The 24,819-nt window shown below is 35.7% G+C and overlaps 1 protein-coding gene across 6 annotated transcripts in view; it reads right to left on the bottom strand.

The window, feature by feature from the left end:
- FCHO2 (FCH and mu domain containing endocytic adaptor 2) overlaps nt 1–24,819 on the bottom strand; it is a 101,673-nt gene that overhangs the window by 45,738 nt on the left and 31,116 nt on the right. For all 6 annotated transcript variants that reach the window (XM_087742740.1, XM_087742739.1, XM_087742743.1 and 3 more), the window contains 4 exons: nt 24,708–24,806; nt 23,497–23,593; nt 3,999–4,043; nt 2,188–2,260 (listed from right to left, as the gene is read on the bottom strand). In XM_087742740.1, the coding sequence (XP_087598866.1) occupies nt 2,188–2,260; nt 3,999–4,043; nt 23,497–23,593; nt 24,708–24,806 (314 nt within the window). The remainder of the gene's footprint in view (nt 1–2,187; nt 2,261–3,998; nt 4,044–23,496; nt 23,594–24,707; nt 24,807–24,819) is intronic.

The following is a 24,819-nucleotide window of genomic DNA, read 5'->3' as shown; positions in this document are numbered from 1 at the left end:
AGCACATAGTGAATCCTCTGTTATTTATTTCTGATGTTCTAGTCCATGTAGAAGTTATGGATTAACGCAAGAATCTCTGTAAAAGCCTATGGCATGTGTCACATAAGAGGTCTATATCATGCCGTCATACTTCTTTCTTTCTGACCTCAGAATCTATTAATTTTTGTATTGTGTGTAAATATAGAAAGAAACAAAACAATATAAATCAAATTTCAGTCCAACTTGTTGAAAGCAAGGCAAATTCTTTTCCCATTTCAGAGTAGCTGAGCTGATTTATATTTTCTGATGACATCACAGTGCCACGAAAAACATTTTTTTTCTAGAAAGAGACCCTGATATTATCTTTCAACACTAAATAGAATGTCTTTAGGAAAAAGCAACTTTCAGAAAAGCATTCAGATACTACAATGGATACGCATACAAAGGTAGAAAGTGTTTCACATAGTGTAGAAGCAAGTTTTCAGCCTGCAGCGCCTAAGAAAATTTTCTTTCTTTTACAGATCAAAGAAAAACGTGATCTCCGAGAAAGGATACATTGTGTCATACACCTGGGAAGAGTTAATTTGGAGCTTCCAGGCCTTTACTGGCTCCAGAAAACTACTATTAAGAGCCCTAAATCTTTGCTGGGGCCAGATTGCATTTCATCATCTGCCAAAGAATGGATGGAAGGAGATGCCTGGTTTGCAAGGAGGCTTATAATATACATGACATGAGGTTAGCTTGAGTAATAACCCATGTGGTGGCAAAATAATTATTTTGTTGGACAAGAAAGGCTGACAGTTACAGAATTCAATCATACAACAGTACACAATACTATCAAAATCACTACTTTGCAATTAAGTAAATGCAAGACACAAAAGACAAATGATAGAACTTATTTTTTGCTATTTGCTGTTGCAACAGTTTTGCATCACAAAAAGTGTAGTAAATAACTTTCCAGAGAGAATGGATTACTTTTTAAAAGGGCACTAAACTTGTTCAAAACACTAATATCATCAAATATTTATAGCACTTTAATTTAATTATTTTAAACAAAGCCTTCATCAGAAAAAAGAATTTTTTGTAACAAAATAATATTCTTAGATTACTGCTGACCAAAATCACACTATATACAACACTTCTCTCACCATTTACTCCAGCTTAATAAAAGTACAGAAGAGAGGGTGGGGGAAAGACTAAATCACAGAAAGAACAGAAATATAGCGGAATGACTTAAAGCACCACCACCTCAGAGCCCTAAAAGCGTAATGACAGAAAGAACAAAAAGCATGGTTTAGAAGTGTATCACTATTAAAATTAAACACCAAAAGAAAAATAGCTATAAGGCACTTTATATGTGCAAATAATTAGCACCTGCAGATCTTAGGCGATTAATTTTTCAGCATTATATTAAAAACTAAGGCTGGTAAAATATTTTTTAAAAGCATGTATGCATACATGCGATTTATTGCCTCTGAGAATATTCCTATATTGCTAAGTTTCTCAAATTGTAAGCTGTTTTCTGTTAAATCAAATACTTTTATTGAGAAAACACATCTAGAAATTACTTAAAAAATACATTGAAATATAGTGACCATAACTACTAATACATAGACTGCAACCAATCCATCCCAGAACTTTGATTCAAACTCACTTTCTGGAAAATTATAACTCCTGGGAGACAGAGCACATGCAATGAACATGGCAAAGGGTATAGCTGGGACATCTGTCATGAGTTAGAATGATGGTCGTTCAGAAATGAGTGTGCACATGATGTACTGAAAAAAACATTCAAAGATTTTTCTGTCTTTCGATACTGTACACAAAAGTTTTTCTAATAAAAGAATACTGAAGCTCCAATTCTGCAAACCCAGGCATCCAGTACTTTTTCCATGTACAGAGCTATTACTTCATTAGGAGTACACATGAGAATCACATTATCTACAATGTTCAAATGTAGAACAAGGGAGAACTACTTACCTATGCACAGGAAAGAATGAAACATGAGTAGACTGCTATGAATATGTATATGTTATCTCCTTAAAATCCTTAGTTACAAAATCTTAAATAGCTGTGACGTTTTCGTACTCATAGCATTCCTCTAAACTTGTTAAAAAACCTTTTTTTGTTAAATACCAGCTAATGTTTATCCCCATACTTTTACTAGTTTTCATACAAGATGCGGCTTCAAGATGGAAATATACTTACACGGATTCAGTATCTTTTTCTTTTTTCATTATTCCAGATAAACCAAAAGGCTTCCTCTTCCGTGGTTTTATCCCTATGGAACAAACACTTTTCATTTAAAGATCAAAGAGATAAGTACGTATTTAGCAATGTCAAACATGGGTGCACACCAATGCCAATACATTTTAAATGCTGCCACAAGTGATGCAAAAATCTAACAGCGGAGGTAAGTATGGAGCCAAACTATGGGAACATTATTCCAATTTGTTGTTAAGTAACATACCAATCAAAAAATTAAATTAAAATATGGTTCAACACACTAATAACATAAGTCCTTATAAAATTGATTTTCATTGTACATCCAGCTCTCCAAGTTGGGTATGCAGACTGTCACTTTTTTTAACAGAAAATGGGTGTACTGCCAGTCTTGAAAAAAAGGAACTCTGCTCACAGAAACTCAACAGGAGCTATTGCTCCAGCTGATCCTGAATAGCCAATGCACTTGGATCAGAAACTGAACCCTGCCTCTCCCAGCTACTGGAGTTCAACACCCTGTCGTTATTTCCCAGCATGTTCCCAGTAGCTGCAAGCCTCTGTCTCTCCTAACAAGTAGCATCTTGGTCCTGTAAAAAAAGAGAAGGTCTCTTGGCTTTCCAGCTGATGGCGAGTTCATGATTTCCCAGTGCTGCAGCCAACCATGCCTCCCCTCTGTCATTTCTTCCCTGTTGGATACCTAAAGCTATAGTACAGAAAAAAAGTTTGCTTTGATACCCGTTTAATGTTCTAAAATTAAAGTACATTTAAATATTCCATCAGACTTGCTGTCATGTCTGCTTCTCTCCCCCATTTTTGCTGAAGCAGACTGCCAAAAAAAATGGCTAAGTGCAAGCATCTGATCCAACTAGTCTACAATTTTGTTTTGATGTATGATACTACTGACAGCATGCTTTTGAGCAAAATGGTGGAAATAATTTGGTTTCTAAAATTTAACAACTGACAATTCAAGCACATCATTAAAAAAAAAAATCATTATATTCCCCTTTACAGAAATACATTATATAAGGAATCTCTCCACTCTTAGAAATTTTCAGGGTTAAATAACTCAAAACTTCTCAAATCTGGCAGCTGTAAACTCAGCCATATCTTATATTTTAAGAGAGACAGAATTTGCTCCAAAATTATTTTTAAATGCTAGTCTGTGCCTTATGCAGCCTAAACCAAAGACAAATGGGAGTACGAGAGTTGTTTCTGAACATGGATCCTCTCTGCTTCAGTCAAAAAAGATTTTAATTCTCTGCTGCAATCTTGGCAACTTAAAAGTTGTCAGCTGCTATAGCTATATTGTCAACTCCTCTGTCCCAAAAGCAAATACATAGCTTATGCAAATAAAACAGTTCTTAACCACTTAAAACAATCCCCTAAGCAAAATAAGCTACGCAAACAAAGAAAGGCTTTGCGACCATTACACTACATTAGACTTGGTATAACTAACATGGTAACAATGGAAAGAGCCTGAGACATGTTTTGACACTTGTGAATTATGTTACAACACTGTCATAAGAGAACTAAATCCAAACCTCTGCAAAGACAGGGTCTTAGCCAAAGTATATTTATAAGAAACATTAAAATTCTTTGACCTTTGTGCATTAGGCTTATAAACTATCATAGGTCTTATTTTCACTGAAGTTTGTTTCTCAAAAGAGAAACTGCTTTTTAGTCTACTGGAGTACTTTAAAGTTATATAGATTCACCCATCGAATACCCTTCACTCCACAGTTTCAGATCCTTATCCACAGCATTCTTATGTAAATAAATATGCTACAAGAACTCACCTTCAACTGCACTGGATGTGTTACATTCTTCAAATTCAATAGGGCCTTAAACAAACGACAATGAAGATAAACATTAGGTCAAATTTAATCTAAGACATTTTAATGACTATTAATATTTCCTGAAAATACTAGATAATCTAATTATAAATTTAGATTGCAAACAGATTGCAAAATCATACATGTACAGCAAATCATGAAATATATTCACTCTTTCATACTGAAAAATTAAAATACTAGTGTACAGTGTCTAAATACAATTCAATTGCCTATGTTATTACGACCACATGAAACATCTCTAATTGGTGTCCTCTTCTCATTCAAAATCGCATCTATAATATAGTAGCAGTGTCAAGTTTACAATTCATCTTCTTTTAACAAACAAGTGCTACTTAAAGAAAAATCAAAAAGAAAAAAAGCATAGCTGTAGCCCTAATTCTGAGATTCACACTTTTGCTAATTCTGTGTTGTTAGTTCTTCTGTTTCCTCTTGATAGCCAATTACCTAGACAGTTAAAAGTGGCATGCAGAATCTTAAACATAGCAATGAAGAAGATAAAAAACTTTAAATCATTAAGACTAAACAGGACAAAAAAGCAGGAAACACTAGTTAAGTGCTGTATCTAAATAAATTAATTATTACAGTTTTCCATGACAGTTGGCATAAGGTCACAGTCAATTGTCATTGCAAAGTGAAGTCCTAATCCTCATTCTTTCAAGTCTGGCCAGGTCTAGAATTTATTTAACCCCACTATGAGCCATTTTGGGGAGTAAACAAGCAGAAAAAACAGTGATTTTCCACAGGACCTTGTTCAGGGAACGGCAGAATCACACCAGCACTTGGTGAAAGAACAAAGAAAACAGCACATGCAGGCAAGCACCATTACTTTCAGCCCATACTAAGAATGAACCCTTTGGCTCCTGTTTGAAACAGTAGCTTGCAACTGTATCCACACAAGAAAAAACAAAAGTTTAGTGCACACAAGTTTACATATAGGCACATTACAGATAAGATATGGGGGGGAAGGGGAGGCACACATGTTCCCAATTCTATATTTGAAGGCAGCCAAAATTCGCCCCGCGCGCTTATGCAACTACTTCAAGTGTAAGTTTAAAATCTCGAAAATTTCAGTTAAAACCAACTGGAAGTAAAGCGATTGTGGAAACCTCACATACAGAAACTACTTTCACTCCTGCCCTAAAACATACCTGCTAGTAAGTGCTCTGATTTATTTATCTTTATTATGAAGTTATGATTATTTGTGAGCATCCACCATAAAACCAAGAGCTGTGCAATTTTCAGGGTGTTTCACATAAAATAAAAGGTATATTTGAAAGTATTTTCCAGGATTTTCACTTGTACTCTTTTCAAAATGCATATGTCATACTCTCAGTCTTAAAATAAATAGCTGATATAAACAGATCTCAGATACAAGAAACATGGAGACTACAAGCTTCAGTTTGATTTTAAATAGCACACCATAGCAAATCATCATACTGCAATTAGAGATGCCACAATGAAAGCAAAAGAAAATTTAGCTGTGAATTAGCATTGTAAATCACACAACTGGGATTAATTTGTATTTGATTCATGCAGTGAAGTACCTCAAATGGTTCTATTTGTAGTGTAACCCCCAGTATGTATATTTAACTCTTGCAGTGCAAAATTGTGTTCAACTCAACATAAACACTATATTTTGATAGCATTTCTCAAAACTGCAAATGAAAAAAATTATGTTTGTCAAACAAATAGAAAGACAATTGAGAAGTGACAATGTAACTCAATACTCACCAATGTTAAGCAAATTGAATTATTTTAGGCATATTAGATAAAATCTACCAGATATTTTCTTTGAAATTTTGCAGACTTCTAATGATTTTTTTTTAAAAAAAAAAGGTGTGCTCAAAGCAATGACTAATTATTGCAAATAAGACCGCGTTTGCAAAATTTTCCCTGCCAGTAAAAAAAAAGATCTGAGTGCCTGTAAAACTAGCAGCAGGATGAGAATCTGGGACTAGAACCCATCAATATCTCATTTATCATAATGTAATTGTCTGAAGCTCTTGAGAGCAGAATATTCAAAAGACCGATCTCAAATGGCAGTCTTAACTGCCCTTTAAACTTCAATTATTAAATAATTTCAAATACAAGTCTACTTATTCAATACAAGATGAAATATAAATTCCTAATAGCTTTCTCATTCTACTAAATATTGTAAATACATGGGCATTTTAAGCTGGTCTTCCAGTCCCTTCTCTCCACTAAATTCACAGTAAACCAAAGACAGTGTGCTCCACAAATCAGCAAATCTGGGTATCTCACAAAACAAAAAACAGCAAAAAAAAATCCATAAAAATTGATTTAGAGAACTGTACATGTCTACATCCCCACACTGATTTCATCAACATTTTATTTTAGGAATTTAAACTCCATTGTTCAAAATATATTGAGCAAGAAATTCAGAAAAATACCATAAAACGTAGAAGCTGAAGAACAAATCCATTACTTCAGCACTACACTTCACACAATATATTTTTCATCACTTTGCTAAGAATTCAACACTAATTCTGTTTCTTGCTTCTATACATATTCCCATTTGGCCAGGAAAAAAAAAAACACAAAAGCCAAACCAACCACACTCATCCCCAAAACAAAAACAGAAGGAAAACACTGTAAACAACAGAGACTTAAACATATTTTTAGAGAAAAACAATACTCAAGCTTTTTCAGAATACCATCTTTTTCTTTACCCTTTCCAGCTACTAAGACTGATCCCCAGACTTTTAAGACTTTTGCACTAATGATTAAAATAAATATTCAAGACTCAAGTAAAACTCACCCTTATTTCAGATCAGTATCTTTCACTTCTAACACAAGCAGAAAGCAAAGATTGTCTTTAACAGCACATCCAAATTCCTGTATTTTGTCCATTGCACTTGCCTAGCACTTATCTTTGAAGGTTTTTTTTACAGCTTGATAAACTTTTTATTTGAAGTGACAAACATTCATGTTTAGTACAGAAACACACAGATACAAAGATCAGATTAGCATTTTCAATTAGATTTAACAAAGGCTAGTGTCATCACCCCCCCCCCCCCTCAATTCACTTCACTCTTGTCATATGTATTCTTTTCTTATAGGGAAGACTATAAAATGCAATCTGAAAAAAATCTCAGTTACTGAAGAATTGCCTGAGATAGTAATGAGATGGAAGCTGTGCAAAAAATTTCAGTAAGCAGGTCCCACTTTTCACTAACGTTTATGAAGTTAACTCGGAAATTTTAAATACACCTTCTTCTTAATGATACCTATTAGCTTATTAGCTTCACTAAAATGAGTGGAGTTATCATAGGAGTCCCTTCTCCCTGCATGTGCTCTCTTTCCTTTCCTTGCATCTACTAGCTGCTTTACTGCAGGACAGGTACATAACAATCATTAAAATAGCATTTTTTTACAACGGATTGTGTGACTCAGTTACAATTTGAAAGCATCTTTTCATCCTAACTTACTTTTCCTACTTAACCCAAATTTCTATGGGGCCCTTCATCCTTTGAATCTCAGAAGCTCAAGACACCAGTGGCTGTTCCTAATGAATCCACAAGCATAAAGAAATTAAGTTCAGCATTTTCCTCCAATGCCCAAAGATGTTTGCTGGTTTTGTAAAATTTGTATTTAACCCGCTCCCACCAATACAACATGTTGCATTATTTGCTTGCAGCAAAAGCAAATTCATACGTTTTGCCCTTTTGAGCAGAGTAGAGTGAAATTTGTAGCAGTTTTTAATTTTCTTAGAGTTTTGTTCTGTAACTTCAGATCTCCCAACAGTTCTGCTTCCTATATGCCTGCTCTAAAGAGTACCATGTTTTGCCTGGGAGGCAGTATTTTTAAACCAAAATAACATCACAGAAATAGCCATTTTCTGTGGTGCTCTACGATGAACTAATTTAGAAAACAGGATAGCTGTGATGAGCTTTTGGTAGCCCACATAAGAGCTGGAGTCTCCTGTGGGCAGATGTCTTTGTGCCCAAAGAGGCAATAATACTGTAGCCCAGCCAGAAGTGTATACTGTGACCACATCGTCTCCTGCTAGAACCAGCTGCAGTCTCCTAGCCAGCCAAAAGGCCTTAGGCACATATATTGCTATGGGAGCATAGCATCAATAAGGGATTCAGATGCTTTCTTAAGAAGTTCCCCTGCATTGTCCACTGTACTTGCATATATGGAAACAAAACCATCTGCACTACCACTGGAAAAAAAAAAAAAAAAAAGGAAAAAAAACCCCACACCCCACACAACAAGCTTTCTTCTCTGAACCACCATAACATCTATCTCTCTGATTCCTGATTCCTTAATCATTAGATGGTATAGTCAAAAACTCCCAGTGGGTTAACGTTAATGGAGATTGCCAGAGAGATGTAATACATAGATGCAAGTCAAAGCATGCAAACTCATGCGCTGGTATCACAATAGCTTTTGTAACAGCTACATGAAGATTTTAAGCTGGATGCACTACCTCTTCTCTATGAGGCAGAAAAGTTTTCTTAACAGACTTGTGCCCAATGACTGAATTATACACAAATGTTTAACACCAACAAGGGTTTCAGCTCAAAATCTGGAAGATTATAATGGCCAATATTTCTGAAGCAAGTACACAGATTCACTGTCCATTGCAACATCCAAAGAAAAAAAAAAAACAGTTGTTTTACATTTAAGAAGTATTGCTGATGTCGGGGGCTGAAGTCATTCCCCGGAGCAGTCTCTAAAGTCCCTGCCACACGATAGCCCAAAGCACCGAAAAGGACCATCAAGACGTAGCCATACTGCAATAATGGTGATAATAACAATATTTTGCAGTACTACAGTCAAAGCATTGAGATTTCCTTCATTCTTTTTCTCATAACAAGACAAGACAACAATGTGAATTGAGAAGGAAGCCTTTCCTCAAGCATTCATATAAACACAAAATAAAAGCAAATACTAGAACTAAAGCAGCACGGTAAAAATCAAAAATACATTTTAAGACAGTTATTGGAGCAAGTAAAAAGCTATAGCTGAGATCTAGTCCAACCCTTGCAAAAGTCTCTGAATTAATGTTTTGTTGGGTTAAGCATGGATATTTTCAGGCTTAAGATAACTTCTTTACAGTCCGATCTGCCTGTCATTACATTGATCGACAGAATGGTAACTATGGCTTAAGCATCTCAAATACATGTACGTAAACTTGAAAGTATTTGTTACTGTACACACACAGAACAGAAAAAAATAATACAGTGCATAAATGAAGATTAGGCTTTATAACAGAAAGAGATATGAGTATCTAGTGGGATTTCAGTCACTTAAGGATACATACCTAGCTATCAGGATGCTAATGAGAATTCAGTATTCTACAAAGGGAGCAAGCATCAAAAATCAGTAAGCTCCTCTAATTGTATGTAAACAATCCCACCAAACATCATCCTAAAGCATTTTCCAAGGCAAGCTGCTGCAGCTCACAGCATTCTACCAGCTGGGACAGATATGGACATGAAGAAAAGGCAAATGGATGATAGTGTTATGGACACACGGAAGCAGACAGTTGCTATTTGACAAGAGACTGAAGCAAATACATCAGGAATGGGTCAGTTCTTAGGCTCTGGAAAATGAGGAAGCTCTGGTTTGCTGGAACATGAAAGGCAAAAGGTAATTTGAATAAATATAAATTTTTTATTTTAATTAATCTAATAACTTACAATAAGTGAAACTGGCATAAATTAAGCACCAGTGGGTCTGCAGCTTGGGATGCATCTCCTAGACTGTTGAGAAAATACATGTACTGTTTTTCTTCTTACAAGAGGCATGTGAGTATGTGGGCTTTCATGACACGAAGAGGCAAAGTGGATGGCCAGTAACAAGGAGATATTAGTCTTATTCAAAGATGAATGAAGAAAATATAATTGCACTGTAAATTATATTACAGTATCTACTACATATTTAGCCCATGTCTATGGGAACAGTATTTTCAGAGTATCATAGAATCATAGAATACCAGGTTGGAAGGGACCTCAAGGATCATCTGATCCAACCTTTCTAGGCAAGAATTTGCACAATCTAGATGAGATGGCCCAGCACCACGTCCAGCTGAGTCTTAAACGTGTTCAGCGTAGCGGAGTCAACCACTTCCCTGGGGGGATTATTCCAATGATTGACTGTTCTCACTGTGAAAAATTTACTTCTTGTGTCCAATCGGAATCTCCCTGGGAGTAACTTGTACCCGTTACCCCTTGTCCTCACCATGTGACTCCTTGTAAAAAGGGAGTCTCCATCTTTTGTGTAGCTCCCGTTTAAGTACTGGTACGTGGTGATGAGATCACCTCTAAGCCTCCTTTTCTCAAGGCTGAACAAGCCCAGCTCTCTCAGCCTATCCTCATATGGCCGGCTTCCCAGACCCTTGATCATCTTGTATACACAAGGCAACTATGGAAGAGTTTATAAATAACAACCTTACACCTGCTACTTAATTTATCTACAAAGTGACACTAATTATCTTGAAGACAGTCAAGTTTCCTGTCAACTGTCTTGAAAAGAGTTACAAAACCTGTCTCCACAAAACCCTACCTGTATACCTCTTACACAAAAGCTACGTGAGGGAGACACTGGGAGAATGTTTTCCTAAGGTCAAAACAATAAAATAATTTGCACTTTCCTCAATAGAGAGGAAAAAGTTTTACTGTTGGATCTTAAACAAACAAGGGAAATACAAAAGCCAATTATTATTACCAGGAAGGAAAACATAATATTATGTCATACCCTGAAAAAGAGCCCCCTGTAAGTGTATCAATGAACTGGAAAATCCTGCGGAGCTAAAAAGGTAAACAAATCAAGAAGTCAACAAATCAACTAAAAACTGCTTTACATTTGCATCTGCTTTTGGAAACTGTCTTCTTTCTAGTTTAAGGGAGGTATGCATGACAGAAAGAAACGTTATCCCACCCAAGCATATTTTTTTATTAACTACATTTAATTTTCAATGACTGGAAAGACTCAGACACTCAAAAAAAAAATCTGCCCTACCCCCCCATCCGAGGAATCAGTTTACACACACACATGCACACATATAAACATTAACATATCCATGTCAAGCAAAAGCTTTTAAAAAAACTCTGTAAATCTGTACTTATAGTTACAAATACGATAACAAACCATATTCTTGTTTTTGATAAAAACAAAAGTTTGTCTCTTTGAGAGTAAATCATGCATGAACGGAGGACAATTTTTTTTAAACTGCATATGCTTCACATGCTGCTTCAAATGGCAAAGCTTTGCGTGCCTGGCTCAGTGCCAGTTGACAGCTCAGCTGGATATCAATGCACATTCTGACCCCCCTTGCAGCGTGTCACTTCTGAATTGTTTCCACAGTAGAAAGTTTATTCAACCTCTCTCTCAAATTCAGTGGACCAACCATCATTCTGCTATTTAATCAGAGCAGAACAGGTTATTTTTCTGACAGCACTAAAGCCGGACAGCAATTCCTAATGAACAGCTTGATACAAGTGGAATTTCGACTGTTTTAGCCTCAATTAATTCTGCTGTCAAAACAAATGACTGCTTTTAGTGTTTAGATGTTAAGCTGCATCACAAAGGTCGATTTTGTATGTACACAAACATATAAGCAATCTTTTTCTTGCTATCATTTGATCTTGTGACATGTTTATCAAAATATTTCAAGCTTTCAAATTTAGAAGCCAGGAAGCCAAAATGTATTTTGTCAACATTACTGTTTCTAACACTAACTTCTCATTTTTATTGCCTGTCCAAAAAAGAGAAGTGATTTTATAAAAAGATACGGAGAATTTTATTTTTCCCCAGAAAAGGACTTCTTACTCCAGATTTAACAAAAGAAGAAACAAAACCAAATTCAAGCATAGCTTATTTGTAGGAATGCAGACTAAAGATGAACGGCAGTTACCAATTTTGAGGTAAATAACATATTTGCAATATATTTATCACACTAGTAACAGACTGACGGAAGCAGATGTTAGTTTGTGGATTCGGTCAGCTCTACTTTGCCAAAAAAGAGAATAAGGGAGAAAGAATACAACTGCCCTGTTAACAGGCCAATTGAGGGAAAATATTGAAATAATACTGGAAAAAATGTATCCTTTAATTTCATTCTACAAATACACAGTTCCACCACAATAATCACTGAATTTTTGACCACTCCTTGCTACATCCTCAGAGTTATATACCAGCCTAGCTGATATATAGCCTCTAGAGATGCTTAAGACTTGACCAAATCCTCCTTTTTTTTTTTTTTTTTTAAATTCCTGCTGAAAAAAAGAAAACTATAGTGTGGTGATAGTACCCCTTTTGAAAAAGAAAAGATAGAGGTGATAGTGGTAGCATAAATAACTACAATTATCAGTAGCAACATTTGTAGCACTTCCAAGGAAAGTCTTATTTTAGATGAAGAAATTAACATACAAGGAGAGCATCTACTAAACAAGCAATCCATTCTAACCCCGATTCTGTTACTAGGCTTCCAGCCCTGCACTCAGTACAGCAGATCAAAGGAAACATTCATCTCAGGCTCTTCTGGTACTGTGGGTACAAGCTCCATGAATACAGCAAGCACGCTACTCTCAAGGGGCAGTATTTCCATGTGGCTTATAGAGCAAAAAGAAAGCAGAAAAAGATCATAATCTGAGTAGCTTTAAAATAATTATGATTACTTAAGATGTTTATCAGCAGCAAGGAGAGATTTTTTTTTTCTCTTAACTAAAAAGGTGGCAAACATCTTCAGTTACAAAGAAAATATTTTTTTATTTCTCAGATAACACAAGAATTTTCAACAACAGACATTAAACACATACCCAGGGCAACACTTCAAATTAGAGATCCAACTAGCCTGCAACACCTGAGTATGACAACAAACACTGGAAGTTTCAGCTGCAATTTATGAAAGCAGGAGGTCTGTGAGCAGCAAAATTAATGTCTGCTAAGAAACCAATCTGCAGAATGCTACGTTACCCAAGTCCTGTCCTCCACACCACTCCCAGCCCCTTTTATCATCCTTTTCTGGTCTTCTCCTGCTTTATACTTCAACTTCACCCGTACTTCCTTCCTGGCTGCATAAACAACGGGATGTGCAATGTGGCTGGTTCTGAACTATCCACAGGCGAAGTGGATGGCCAACATACACCGATATATACAAACACACACTCAGCTCTTGGCTGACTCTCCAAGTGAGTAACTTACATCATTACAACTGCCTTTCCCTTACATGGCATGACTCACTTGGGTCCTTCTTCTCTACCCGACTCCTCATTTTTATAAAGTCTTTGAAACCTCTACCTTTCCATCAAATTGGGTTGAAAGTAGCAAAGTCTTCTGAAAGCTATATGGGTGTGTGTGGCAAAATACTAAGAAGCAGCAGAACTGCATAAGCTTAGTCTATAAATATCTGTAACGAATGGCTCTGCCTGACTGTAAGGTGCATGATTCATCTGCTGAAGGCAGACCATGCAAGTATGCAGTGATGAAAGAAATGCACAGACACATTCAAGTAGTTTTCTTCTAAAAGAAGAGTCAGATAAGATTTTGGAACACTAGACATTGTATATATGTTAAATTATAGCCCTCATCTTTAAAGACTGCTTCAAAGAATCATGTGTTTTTGTAACAGTCACACGTTGTCCCTATAAACCAAGAGGGGTATGGTTTCTTACTGAAGTTCTGAACCTAAACCCATGAAATTGTCAGAGGTTAAGACATTTAATGGGACCTACTTCCTAAAGAGCAAAAAGAGAATAATACATTTTACAGTATCCAGAATTTTTCAGACAGAAAGGTCTTTTTTCAGTTACACAAAATCCTCTCCATGGGAATGTTTTCCTGCTTTGTAGTGCTTTGAAAGTGTTTTCTTATTTACTTGTACAGAAGATTCATTTTGTGGGGAAAGGAACAAAAGTATATGTGCTTAACCACCTCTCCACCCCAACTGTAAAATGGGAAGTACTAATTAGCATATGAGAGTTTCCACACATGCACCAATAATCAGCAAAGAAAGCCAATGTGAAATTCTTCCTGGTGTGCTTTTTCTGCAGCTTATGGCAAGTACAAGACAATTCTTTGCTGGGGGGCAGGAAAGTTGAAACCACAGGAATAACATTGAGAGACATGTTATTAAGGCTTACCACAAAATCTCCCTTCCCCACATGTATGCCCAAAGAGCTACTTGGGGCCCAAGACAGTATTGGTTTGACCTTGAAATATGTCTCGGCATTTAAAGACACAAAATATGCATACTATTATCCAATATTACCCATAATAGTGTCCAAGTCAGTGGTTGCAAAGAGGACAAATGCACGTGACAACACCGATTTTCCCCTCCTATCTGTTCTTCCTGAACTAGGCTATCAAAAATGACACAGAACTATACAGTCCTCTGAAGGATTGTATCAGCTATGACAGTAAAACAGAGAGGGACTCTGTGAAAGTAAATTCCCAAGGCTTAGGAAGAAATTTAATGATAGTAACAGCATTTCTTACACCGTTTCTCCAGATATCCCCTTTCTCCCGGAAAGAGCAACCAATAGAGAAAACTCTTCAAATCAAATCCATTTCAACATTAAATAAAACATTTAAATTACAAACACTATTAATAAAACATAGGAATTTGAAATTTTATTGTTTTGGTTAAACCTGGGCTTAGGTCTGTGCAGCCAGCTCAATTAGCTCCTGCTTAGACACTTTCCTTTTTCCTACCCTCACACTATTCAGACAACTGGTCAAGGGGCACCCCACTGTAGCTTACATTGCAAATATACAGACAAATCAATATCCATAATTTAAAATGGAATTACTGACACAGAAGGCCACGAAGGTGATCTATAATGATTAAGACAACAATAAAAAGATAGTGAAGACAAAGCAGAAAAGATCCTGCACTTCCTGAGAAACACCATGGACACACAAGGTCAAATACAAGTCAAGTGAGAATTCATTTTTAAATGCCAGAACAAATATTTGTGTTCAAGAAAGAGTAGGACATACAGACCTGGTTAACCAGACAGCCAATTCAATGCAGAAGTTCTCCAACGGTAGTTTGTCCTGGTGTAATGTATTATCATGTTGCAGTATTATTGTCAATGAAATTATGAGTTAATTAGAAGTGGGACCCTGTGCAACACAACTTAGTGACCACTAATACTAGATAGACTATTATATGCACAGTTTAGGATTTATTTCAATTTTATTAGAAAGGTAGACTATTAGACAAGATAGGTGGTTTTGAGTTTATTTTTAAGTCCAACTTTAGCTTCCTGTGTTTGCTTCCCTAGTTTAAAAAATAAATTTTTCCTTAAAAAGCTTGTATTACAAGATGCAAGCCATTGCTCTTCTCTAACATTGCAGTCTACTAAGAAAGAACTACATGTACAGATATTTATAAATAGGTTTCCAAATCTTTCCAGATTTCAGAAAGTTTCATTTCTTGTAAGTTTTATCTTCTGATAGAAAAGAAAAAAAAAACAGAGAAAAGAATATACTTCTTCCTTCTAATTTTGCTGAGTATGCCTCCTGTGAAAATGTCATGTTTGAAAAGGCCATTTAGTAAATGGCCTAGTTAATTCTGTCCGAAGAACATTTCCTATCTTAAAAGAAAAGAAAAATATGTCTCCAATAAATAAATTAAAACCCCCAAACTTTTCCCTCAACATTAATTCCATATAAGGTTATGCTACATCATGTAACTAAAGTACAGGTCTTATTTACTTTATTAGCATAAAACACATCTCTGTATGTTATTTCCATTCTCAGATGTTTAAAAGCTCTTCAGTATTTTTTTTATTATCATAGTAACACTTATCCTGCATACTACTGCATTTTCTGATAACTATCATCTAATTAACATCTTTTTCCTACTTAAGGTACTGAAATGGACATTGCTTTGCTCCCACAATGCAGAAAAATTATTTGCCTCAGGCTGCAACTGTTTTTGTTTGTAGCAAGAAAATTCAAGGGGACCCAATAGGACTTTATCTTACTGAGTGTCCAAGATGATTCAAAGCCCACCTTTTCCCCTATTGTATCTACAGATGTTGTCTAAGGTATTTTCATCGATGCTGCTAGTCTTCCACTTGCATTAAGAGACTTTTCGAACAAAACTTGTACAGTTATAACTCTCCAGACCATTAAAAATAAATAAATCACAATCTAACACAAGTTTGCAACTTAGGTACCTGTAATTATTAAAAATCTGTGCTGGCAGATGAGACTTCCTGAAGTCCACATCAGCTTTGGCAGGTTTGTTGCTTATGAAGGGACCCAATTTTTGCAGGCAAAATAAAAGACATCTAGCACAGGAATTAAGACACATTTGTTGGTACAGCTCTTGAGCTTGCAGCTCCTCATCGAAAACAGAGCTCTACAGCACAGGATCCTTAAATACTTCTGTATCTGCCTCAAGCCCAGCTTCTTATAAAAATCCTCAGATATTCACACTTAATTTCCCCCATTAATTTCTGAAATACAGAAATGGTCTGCCTTCCTTTACAAAGAATACTTTTCTGAATCCCTTGGATACTGTCAGTGTTGATAAACTAAACTCATTCATCAGTCAGCCTTCTGTGTAGAATTATCTGTGGGCACAGGCTTTGAGAAACTGTGACACTATAGGCTATTTATGCACCTAATCACAGTGTTGGCAGCATTAAAATATTCACAATATTTACAGAAAATATAAAGAAAATCATTTATAAGAACATAAAATAAATACTTGCTTTGTTATACTTCCTTGTGGAAAAGAAGCTCAAAGATGTCATGCAGAGCTGTTCAAAAATAAGTATTAACCATTTTCAGTGTTTATTTCTACTTTGTTGCTGTTCAGTGTCCTAGAAAAGCATTTTTAAAAATGCTATAAACTATTATGTTATCAAACAAACCCATGGAAAAAATAAATGCCACACCCAGCACTGTTTCAAGTCCTTCTCTCAAAGCAGAGTTCATTATTCAAGCACATAAAAATCTAGTAGCTTTAATCAAAGCAAGCTTTAATACTCCATGGCCCTTGTTTTGCCTCTCAATCTCTGGGAACGGACTAACTTGTTTCTAAAATTTCTTAGGAGTAGTACAGTTATTCTTAACCCTTTTTTTTCTTCTTCATCCTGCTCATCTTGTGCATTTCTCTGTTAGATAGAGAACATGTAGTTTAACACAACACGCTAACCAGACAGGAATACTAACATGGAGTGAGCACAACTGTGCATTTACAGTATTTGCACTAGCTTCCCAGTTGTGCTGCAGCTCACTTCAATGCTCTTGCATTCACTTTGGAAAGAACACATAAGGTGTATGCTCCATAGGCATTTAGGACTAAAACGCCCACATAAGCAATTAGAAAAGACCTGATGGCATGTCATAAATTCACACCAAACTTTGCACTAACCCCCCTACCCCTGCCAACAGACACCCACATAAAACATTATTCTAATCAAATGATCAATAATCCAGTTGAATTCACTTAATCAGAAATCAGTTGAATTAAAGTCTAGGTAAAATTTGTTTTTTAAATGTTTGCTAAATTGAAGATTTAATACTTTATGATTCTGGTAACAGGCAATGCTGGCAGCATTAATGAACTTGTAAGGAACCCAGATTGAACTGCTTTGTTTGCCATCTAAATAGTAAACATTATGGTTTATTAACAGTTTTGCAGCCTATGAAAAATCCACATTGCTTTCAGCAGGAAAGCCATACCTAAATAAACCATTATTTTTTAAAACTTCAACATACAAAAATGTGTTAGCTCTCCAGAAATGGAGCTCCCAAATGTGTTCCCTCAGAACAGACAAGGATCACCAGCACATTGGCAAGGATGCCAGGATATTTTTTTCTGATATGCACTACCTTGTGAGGCAGTGAAGATCTTGACATTATAGCTCTCCTAAGTCACCGATAAATTTCTCAGCTCTAGGCTACTTGATAGCCTTCCCAAAAAGAATTTCAAAATGATTAAAAAAAAAAAAAAAAAGAAATCCTGAATCAATGTCTCCATTTGACATCCATGACCTCAAACTTTCCCATGACTGGAGTTACCAGGAGCCTTGAAACAATTTTTTCTGCATGGGTAAATAAAGCAAAATAGGTTTCAGCAGCTCCAAAAAGCAACAGACCAAACATTTTTTTTAGCCAGCACTGCTGATCAATTACTGATCAAATTGCCACTTTCTAGATTTGGTGGAGGGAGCAAACGGAGTAGGAATTTTACATCTGTCCTTTTCTGAATCTTATCTGTAGAAGCACCATTTGATTAAAAGGACTTACACTATTATTCCTAATATCTAAAAGGACAAGGGGGACAAAAGTCAAATGCTTTACTAGATGTGCAAGAGCCAGTGATGGCTGATCAACAGCAACTGTGGATAATAAAAATTGTGAAGTACTGTTGTTATCACCTAATCCAAAGAGCTGATGGATTGCAGGCACTAATTTTATAATGTTTTAAAAAATGCAAACATCTTCTAGCCCCTCTATAAAGTTCAAATTTATTTGATGGATAATGAAAGGAGACAAGAAGTGTTTTTATGGGCTTGTGTTTTCCGCAGCACAAATTCTAGATGCTTTTACTGGTATGCTTAGAAGACAACTTGCATGTAACTATTCCTCTTTGACAGATCTTTTCTGCCTACTTGTGTGTTGCAGTTGCAAATAATGTTCTGGCTTATTCAGATTGTGAAAGATCGATCAAGCTAGCAGAAAACCAATTAATTTATTTTTATTATAGTTAAAATATGACCCAGAGCCTCTCTCACACTGAATAATGACACAGCATGTTTAATAATTACCATCTGCAGACCATTGTTTTATTGGAAGGCTAGGGAGCCAGCAAAGAGTTTGGCTTTCCATTTTTGTCTTTATTACAACAAAAATTTGGATTTTGTCTTTATTAAAGTTTTAAGAAAAAATGCAAAAATAAGAGGAACAACTTAATAAATTACCAACAGCCACTAACAACGACACCAGAACAAATGAATGAAAACAAATCATCTAGATTTGGCTTTTGTTCCTGTTTTTTGGACAATGCAGCACAGCTGAGTCTTCTCATTTGGCCATCAAGATACCTTCTAGGTAAACTGTGTAGTGCGCAAAAACTAATATAGGGAAAAACACACATAGTTCCCCCCATATGAGAAGAGGGCACAGTAATTCAGTAATTAAAAATTAAAAATAATTTGTGACCAACTACAGCTATATAGGCATTCACTAATCTCTTCAAACACATTAGATATTATCCTGCCAATTTCAGACATAAGATCTAGGAAGAATGTGAGCTTTTACTTCCTAGCAGTTTCTATTTCATGCGGCATCAACTTTTCATACAGGAAGAAATAGTTTTTTAATAGATTATTAGAAGATTAAGTGACACTAGAACTCATTAATATGTCATTACTCCGGAACAGACATCATGTCTGTTATTGATTTAACATACATTTTGGGTGGAAGAAAAGCAGACATTTTCTGCCATGCAATAAATGAATTTTCCAAGAAACATGGAGCGACAGCCTATCACAAACAGAAGAATGATTCATCGGAAATGGCCAACAAGTTTTGATGAACGCTGCAGGACCATGTGAGTGACAAAACCATCTTCCAACAGATGGTATCAAACCTGCTATTAGACCTAACAGCAGGAACATATCATAGAATCATAGAATAGTTTGGGTTGGAAAGGACCTTTAAAGGTCATCTAGTCCACCCCCCTACCACAAGCAGGGACATCTTCAACTAGATCAGGTTGCTCAGAGCGCTGTCCAACCTAACCTTGAATGTTTCCAGGGACGGGGCACATACCACCTCTCTGGGCAACCTGTTCCAGTGTTTCGTCACCCTTATTGTAAAAAAATTCTTCCTTCTATCTAGTCTGAATCTATCCTCTTCTAGTTTAAAACCATTGCCCCTTGTCCTATCGTCACAGGCCCTACTGAAAAGTCTGTCCCATCTTTCTTATAAGCCCCCTTTAAGTATGGAAAGGCCACAATAAGGTCTCGCTGGAGCCTTTTCTTCTCTGGGCTGAATAGCCCCAACTCTCTCACCTTTTCTTCCTAGGAGAGGTGTTCCACCCCTCTGATCATTTTTGTGGCCCTCCTCTGGACCCGCTCCCACATGTCCCTGTCCTTCCTGTGTTGAGGACCCCAGAGCTGGACGCAGCACTCCAGGTGGGGTCTCACCAGAGCAGAGTAGAGGGGCAGAATCACCTCCCTCGACCTGCTGGCCACGCTTCTTTTGATGCAGCCCAAGATATGTTTGGCCTTCTGGGCCATGAGAGCACATTGCCGGCTCATGTCCAGCTTTTCATCCACCAGTACCCCCAAGTCCTTCTCCTCTGGGCTGCTCTGAATCCCTTCGTCCCCCAGCCTGTATTGATACTTGGGGTTGCCCCGACCCAGGTGCAGGACCTTGCACTTGGCCTTGTTGAACCTCATAAGATTGACATGGGCCCATTTCTCGAGCTTGTCCAGGTCCCCCTGAACGTTAGAAACGGTTCAGAGAACATATTAAATTCTGACCTGAAGCCTTACTGGTTATTGCAGGTCCTGCCAGGTCTCTTTCTGTTTTTCAATGTTTTACATTTAAGGGACTTTTTTTCAGTTAAAATTAAAAGATTTGCAGCTTGATGTACGTGGCTATTTTTTTTTACACTGAATGGAAGAAAGAAAACAAATAAAGAATACAAGTCCTTCAAATACTGTATTACTAAAAATTGTAAACTAAAAACTAAACTAAAATAAAAAAAAATATTTAAAGTAAATTCAGTAAGAAATAGGTGATAAAGCTGACTAGATAAGTTATTTAGGTAACAGTTAAAAAAGAGCCATTGTAAAAAAGTCCATAAATGAAGTTAAAAAAAGACTCACAAAGCATTACTGCTTGAAAGAAACATTATTTGTACTAGAAAAACAGTGTTAGACTCCAGAAGCCCCTGTATATTATAACTTCAGGTGACAGAAATTAGCCACCAGAGGGAGCCCATATAATCCGGTACAAAGGACATCACTGTGCAAAGAGAAATTTCAGATATGCAGGTGAGAGTTTAAGAAAATAATTGCCTATATATAGAAAACTTTACTGTAAATTGTTTGTAGTCCATGTGATAAAAGAGTCCTTCTCAGTACTTCATTTCAGATTCATTCTTATTTTACAGATATAAATAAATGCAAGTGAACTCTGCTATGAAGAACTATAACTATAGCTAGAATATAGGGCAATATAGTTAATACTAGAATATATTATATATATTATAATATATACTGAAGTAGTATTTCATACTAAAATACTTTGTTATGTGCATTACCTTTTTAGTTTATTTTGTTCTCACAATTCAGTATTTCAGAAAGTGGCCCACCATCTAACTCAGTATACTAGCCCACAAAATAATATGGGAGAAGACCTACATAGTCCTAGGGGATTTTAAAGTATTTCCTTCTTCAAACAGATTTAGGACTGGAATCTTAAGCATCAGTGACAGCCATAAGACATCTTTTCTGCATCTGTTTTGTACACCAAGTCAATATGATTTTTACATTGAATATTTAGATTTATCTGAGGAGCCATCTCCTTCTCCAGCCTAATAAATACATCGGACAGAGAAAGACTTCCAACATTTGCTCCATGAGTTAAAATAACTTTCTATTAAGAACAGTTCTCAAATGCAGAAAAGTATTTTTTTTTAATCAAGAAAAAGCTGTCCTTACCACACTGAATGTTTCCATTTCATTCCTAGAAGGCTGATATCTCACTTTGCCTTCCAAATCTTTGTAACTGTCAGAGCTATATGATCCTAAGTTAATAAAATAAATATAATAGAAGCAGTAATGGTAATTAACAACACTAGTGGTCTGTATTTCTAGTCTCCTATCTTTGACACTTCAAAACTACTTGTGAATTTGTATTCTTTTACTGCTGAATTTGCCTGTGCTTTCCCTCTGCATCATGACTGCTTTACAAAGTTGATATCAATACAGTAATTTAACATGGTAAAAGAAAATTCAAGGTACACACATTTCCACACTAAACACACTATATTTCCTCAGAATACTTTGTTATTAAAAGAGCTGAAGAAATTAAATTGGCTATGGCAAAAGCTTTTAGTTGGCCCCAGAGAATACACATGGGATTTGAAGAACTCTGTAAAGCAGCAAGTAAGTATAGAGTGTGAGTAACTTCTCACACTAAATTAAGGAGTGAAGTATTACTTTTCTTACAATTACTACGTTGTCTAGCAAAAAAACACACTAATAACATGGATGACTTGAAGTGCACAGTGTTCTAGGATACTTTAGCAAGGGTCTTTGTAATCCAGGGGGTCAGAATCGTAAATGAAAGATGGAGATCCCTAGCCATAATGTCTTGGCAACAGCTGATCAAAGAGGTTTGAACACTGAATTTTCACGTGTCTTTGTCCTGATTTCAGGCCAACTGAACTTGAAACCCTGAAGTTCATACTTCTTTCTTAATCTTTACTGAAAAATTGCAAAATACAAAGGAAACATTTGAAAATTATTCCATATACAATCTTACCTCAGCCCTCTTGGACATTAGCATTAGAGGATCACAGAAAGAATATGAAACAATGTTAAAAACACCTCACAGAGGCATTGTAAGATACCTAGTAACCATATTTAACAATTTAACAGAAATTCTCAAGACCTACTCCGTTATGTACATCCTTGCTCTGAAAAAAACCCACCTTTGTGCTTCTATACCAGAAGACAGAGATGCTACTCAGGACTCCCAGTGCTGAAGACAACAGAAAACAGTACTACTGAATTCCTGTATTCACACACTTAGTTACCGTGTATTCGTGCCCAAATATTAAAGTCAACACTTTATCTTTCCTATAATGCTAGATACACAGTACTGTGAGATTGCCTTTTTATGCCCGTCCAGGAAAGTCTTATATACCACACCCAACCAGAAGTACTTTCAGAAAGTACTACTCAATTTGTTGCTTAGTAAAGAACAACCTACTTACAATCTGCTAAAATGCATAATTTTTTTAAGCCAACCAAATAAACTGACACAACTGTTCCAACAGTTTGGTAAGCATCTGTTTTGAATATATCTATAAATTTATATTAAATAAAGTTTTGAAATATAATTTATACAGAAACACATAGCAAACAACAGATAGTTTGTGCAAGGAACTTCAGTTGCTTGACAAATTTCACTGATGTACCAAGAAACCGTACAGTTTAAAAGCTTCCTTGAAGGTCTACATAGAGGGACTCAGAGTTACAAATTGCCATGCTTTATGAACACAAATACTACACATACATAATAAATTGTGTGTTAATAAATTTCTACAAATCATTTAATATCAAAGCTAATGAATTCTGAGAATTTGAAATTGTAAGTATGTTAAAAATATAACACATTAACAAACACGGGTTTGACCTCTTATTAGGAGTGGAAATCTACAGTTTTAAAATTAACATTTCCTACTCTGTTATTTTTAATCTCTTACCAGGTCTTTCCTTGCCAGTTCCTTTTGACTCAGCAAATTTCTGTATTAAACTCTCAACTGTAGTATTTGTCATGTTATTAATAAACTCTTCGTGCACCTTCAAAAAAAACAAACCACACAAAAAAATTTAAAAACTGGTTAATGAAAGAATGTAATTAATTTTAAAAAGTGCTTTTCTCTAGAGTTAAGGTTCAAAATACTTCCCTCTAAAATATATTACAGGGTTTCCAGAAGTCAACAGGCATTTTATCAAGGAAATTCCTTCTTTGGTTTAGTAGTAGCAAGTGTGTGTACAATGCAGATACAAATTAGGAATGAAAGAATACAGCTTGATGACAGGTCTAGGATTTACTTCCATTTCTTCCATGTAAATGACTTGTGTATATATCATTTTCTAAATTTGTCAGCAACATGTCCCACTACAATGTCAGGAAGACAAGCAGTCTCTTAAGCCAGGACCAGTTAAGGGCGTGAACTGTTACTACTGTATTATCACAGCTCCCACCTGCTTGAGTAAAAGCATTACTGTTGTAATGTTTTTGGTCTGACAAAGGAACAATGACATGTTGTTAATAAGTTTTTCCAACAAGGCAGTATGTGTACGCTTTAGAAGTAAACAGCATGACCCTTGTGATCATCATTCATTCGCAGAAAACCTCAAAACTGAGGAAAATAGCAACTCAAGTTAAGTGTATGCAAATAAAATTGCACTTCAAAACATCTAAAATTAAAAGGACTACTTATAAGGATTATTAATTAAACCAACTTACATCTAAAGAAAAGATACTATAAAAGCTTCTTTTGCTGAAGATCTTTTGCTCATAAAACCCAAAGTCCAAATTTGGAAACTTTTCAGAGTGATATAATTTCAAGTTTTAGTCAAAGAAAAGCACAAGTATCCCAATTATGTGTGAAACGAGTCCTAATTTAATATCTAGGGAACAGAACTTTGAAATACACTAAAAATTCTTCAAATCGTCAAAACATTTTGTTTTCTGTTAAGACAAAATTTATTCAGACTTATTCTGTAAAATTTGTGATACTGAACTTGAAAATGCAACAGGAAACCTTAAAAATTTGAGCTTATGTTGAATTTACCATCATTTGAAAGATATGATGTTGTAATTACCACAAACACGTATGAAATGTTCCATTTAATAGTTAAGAAAAATATGCAGCATAATCCAAACAAATGGTAACATAAAAATTACCTCTCCTATTTGTAAATGAATTTCTTTTATTGTATTTGAGAATGATTCTATAATCTCTTTCATGCGAAGAAGGTGCGTTTCTTCAATGTCTTGAAATTTCTGTAAACCAATG

This window comes from Nipponia nippon, unplaced genomic scaffold (assembly GCF_047370975.1).
Source record: "Nipponia nippon isolate SJK-2023a ecotype South Korea unplaced genomic scaffold, ASM4737097v1 scaffold_8, whole genome shotgun sequence".
NCBI classification, from domain to species: Eukaryota; Metazoa; Chordata; class Aves; order Pelecaniformes; family Threskiornithidae; genus Nipponia; species Nipponia nippon.
The sequence above is the reverse complement of the archived record's forward strand: the minus strand, read 5'-3'. Positions and strand labels throughout refer to the sequence as shown.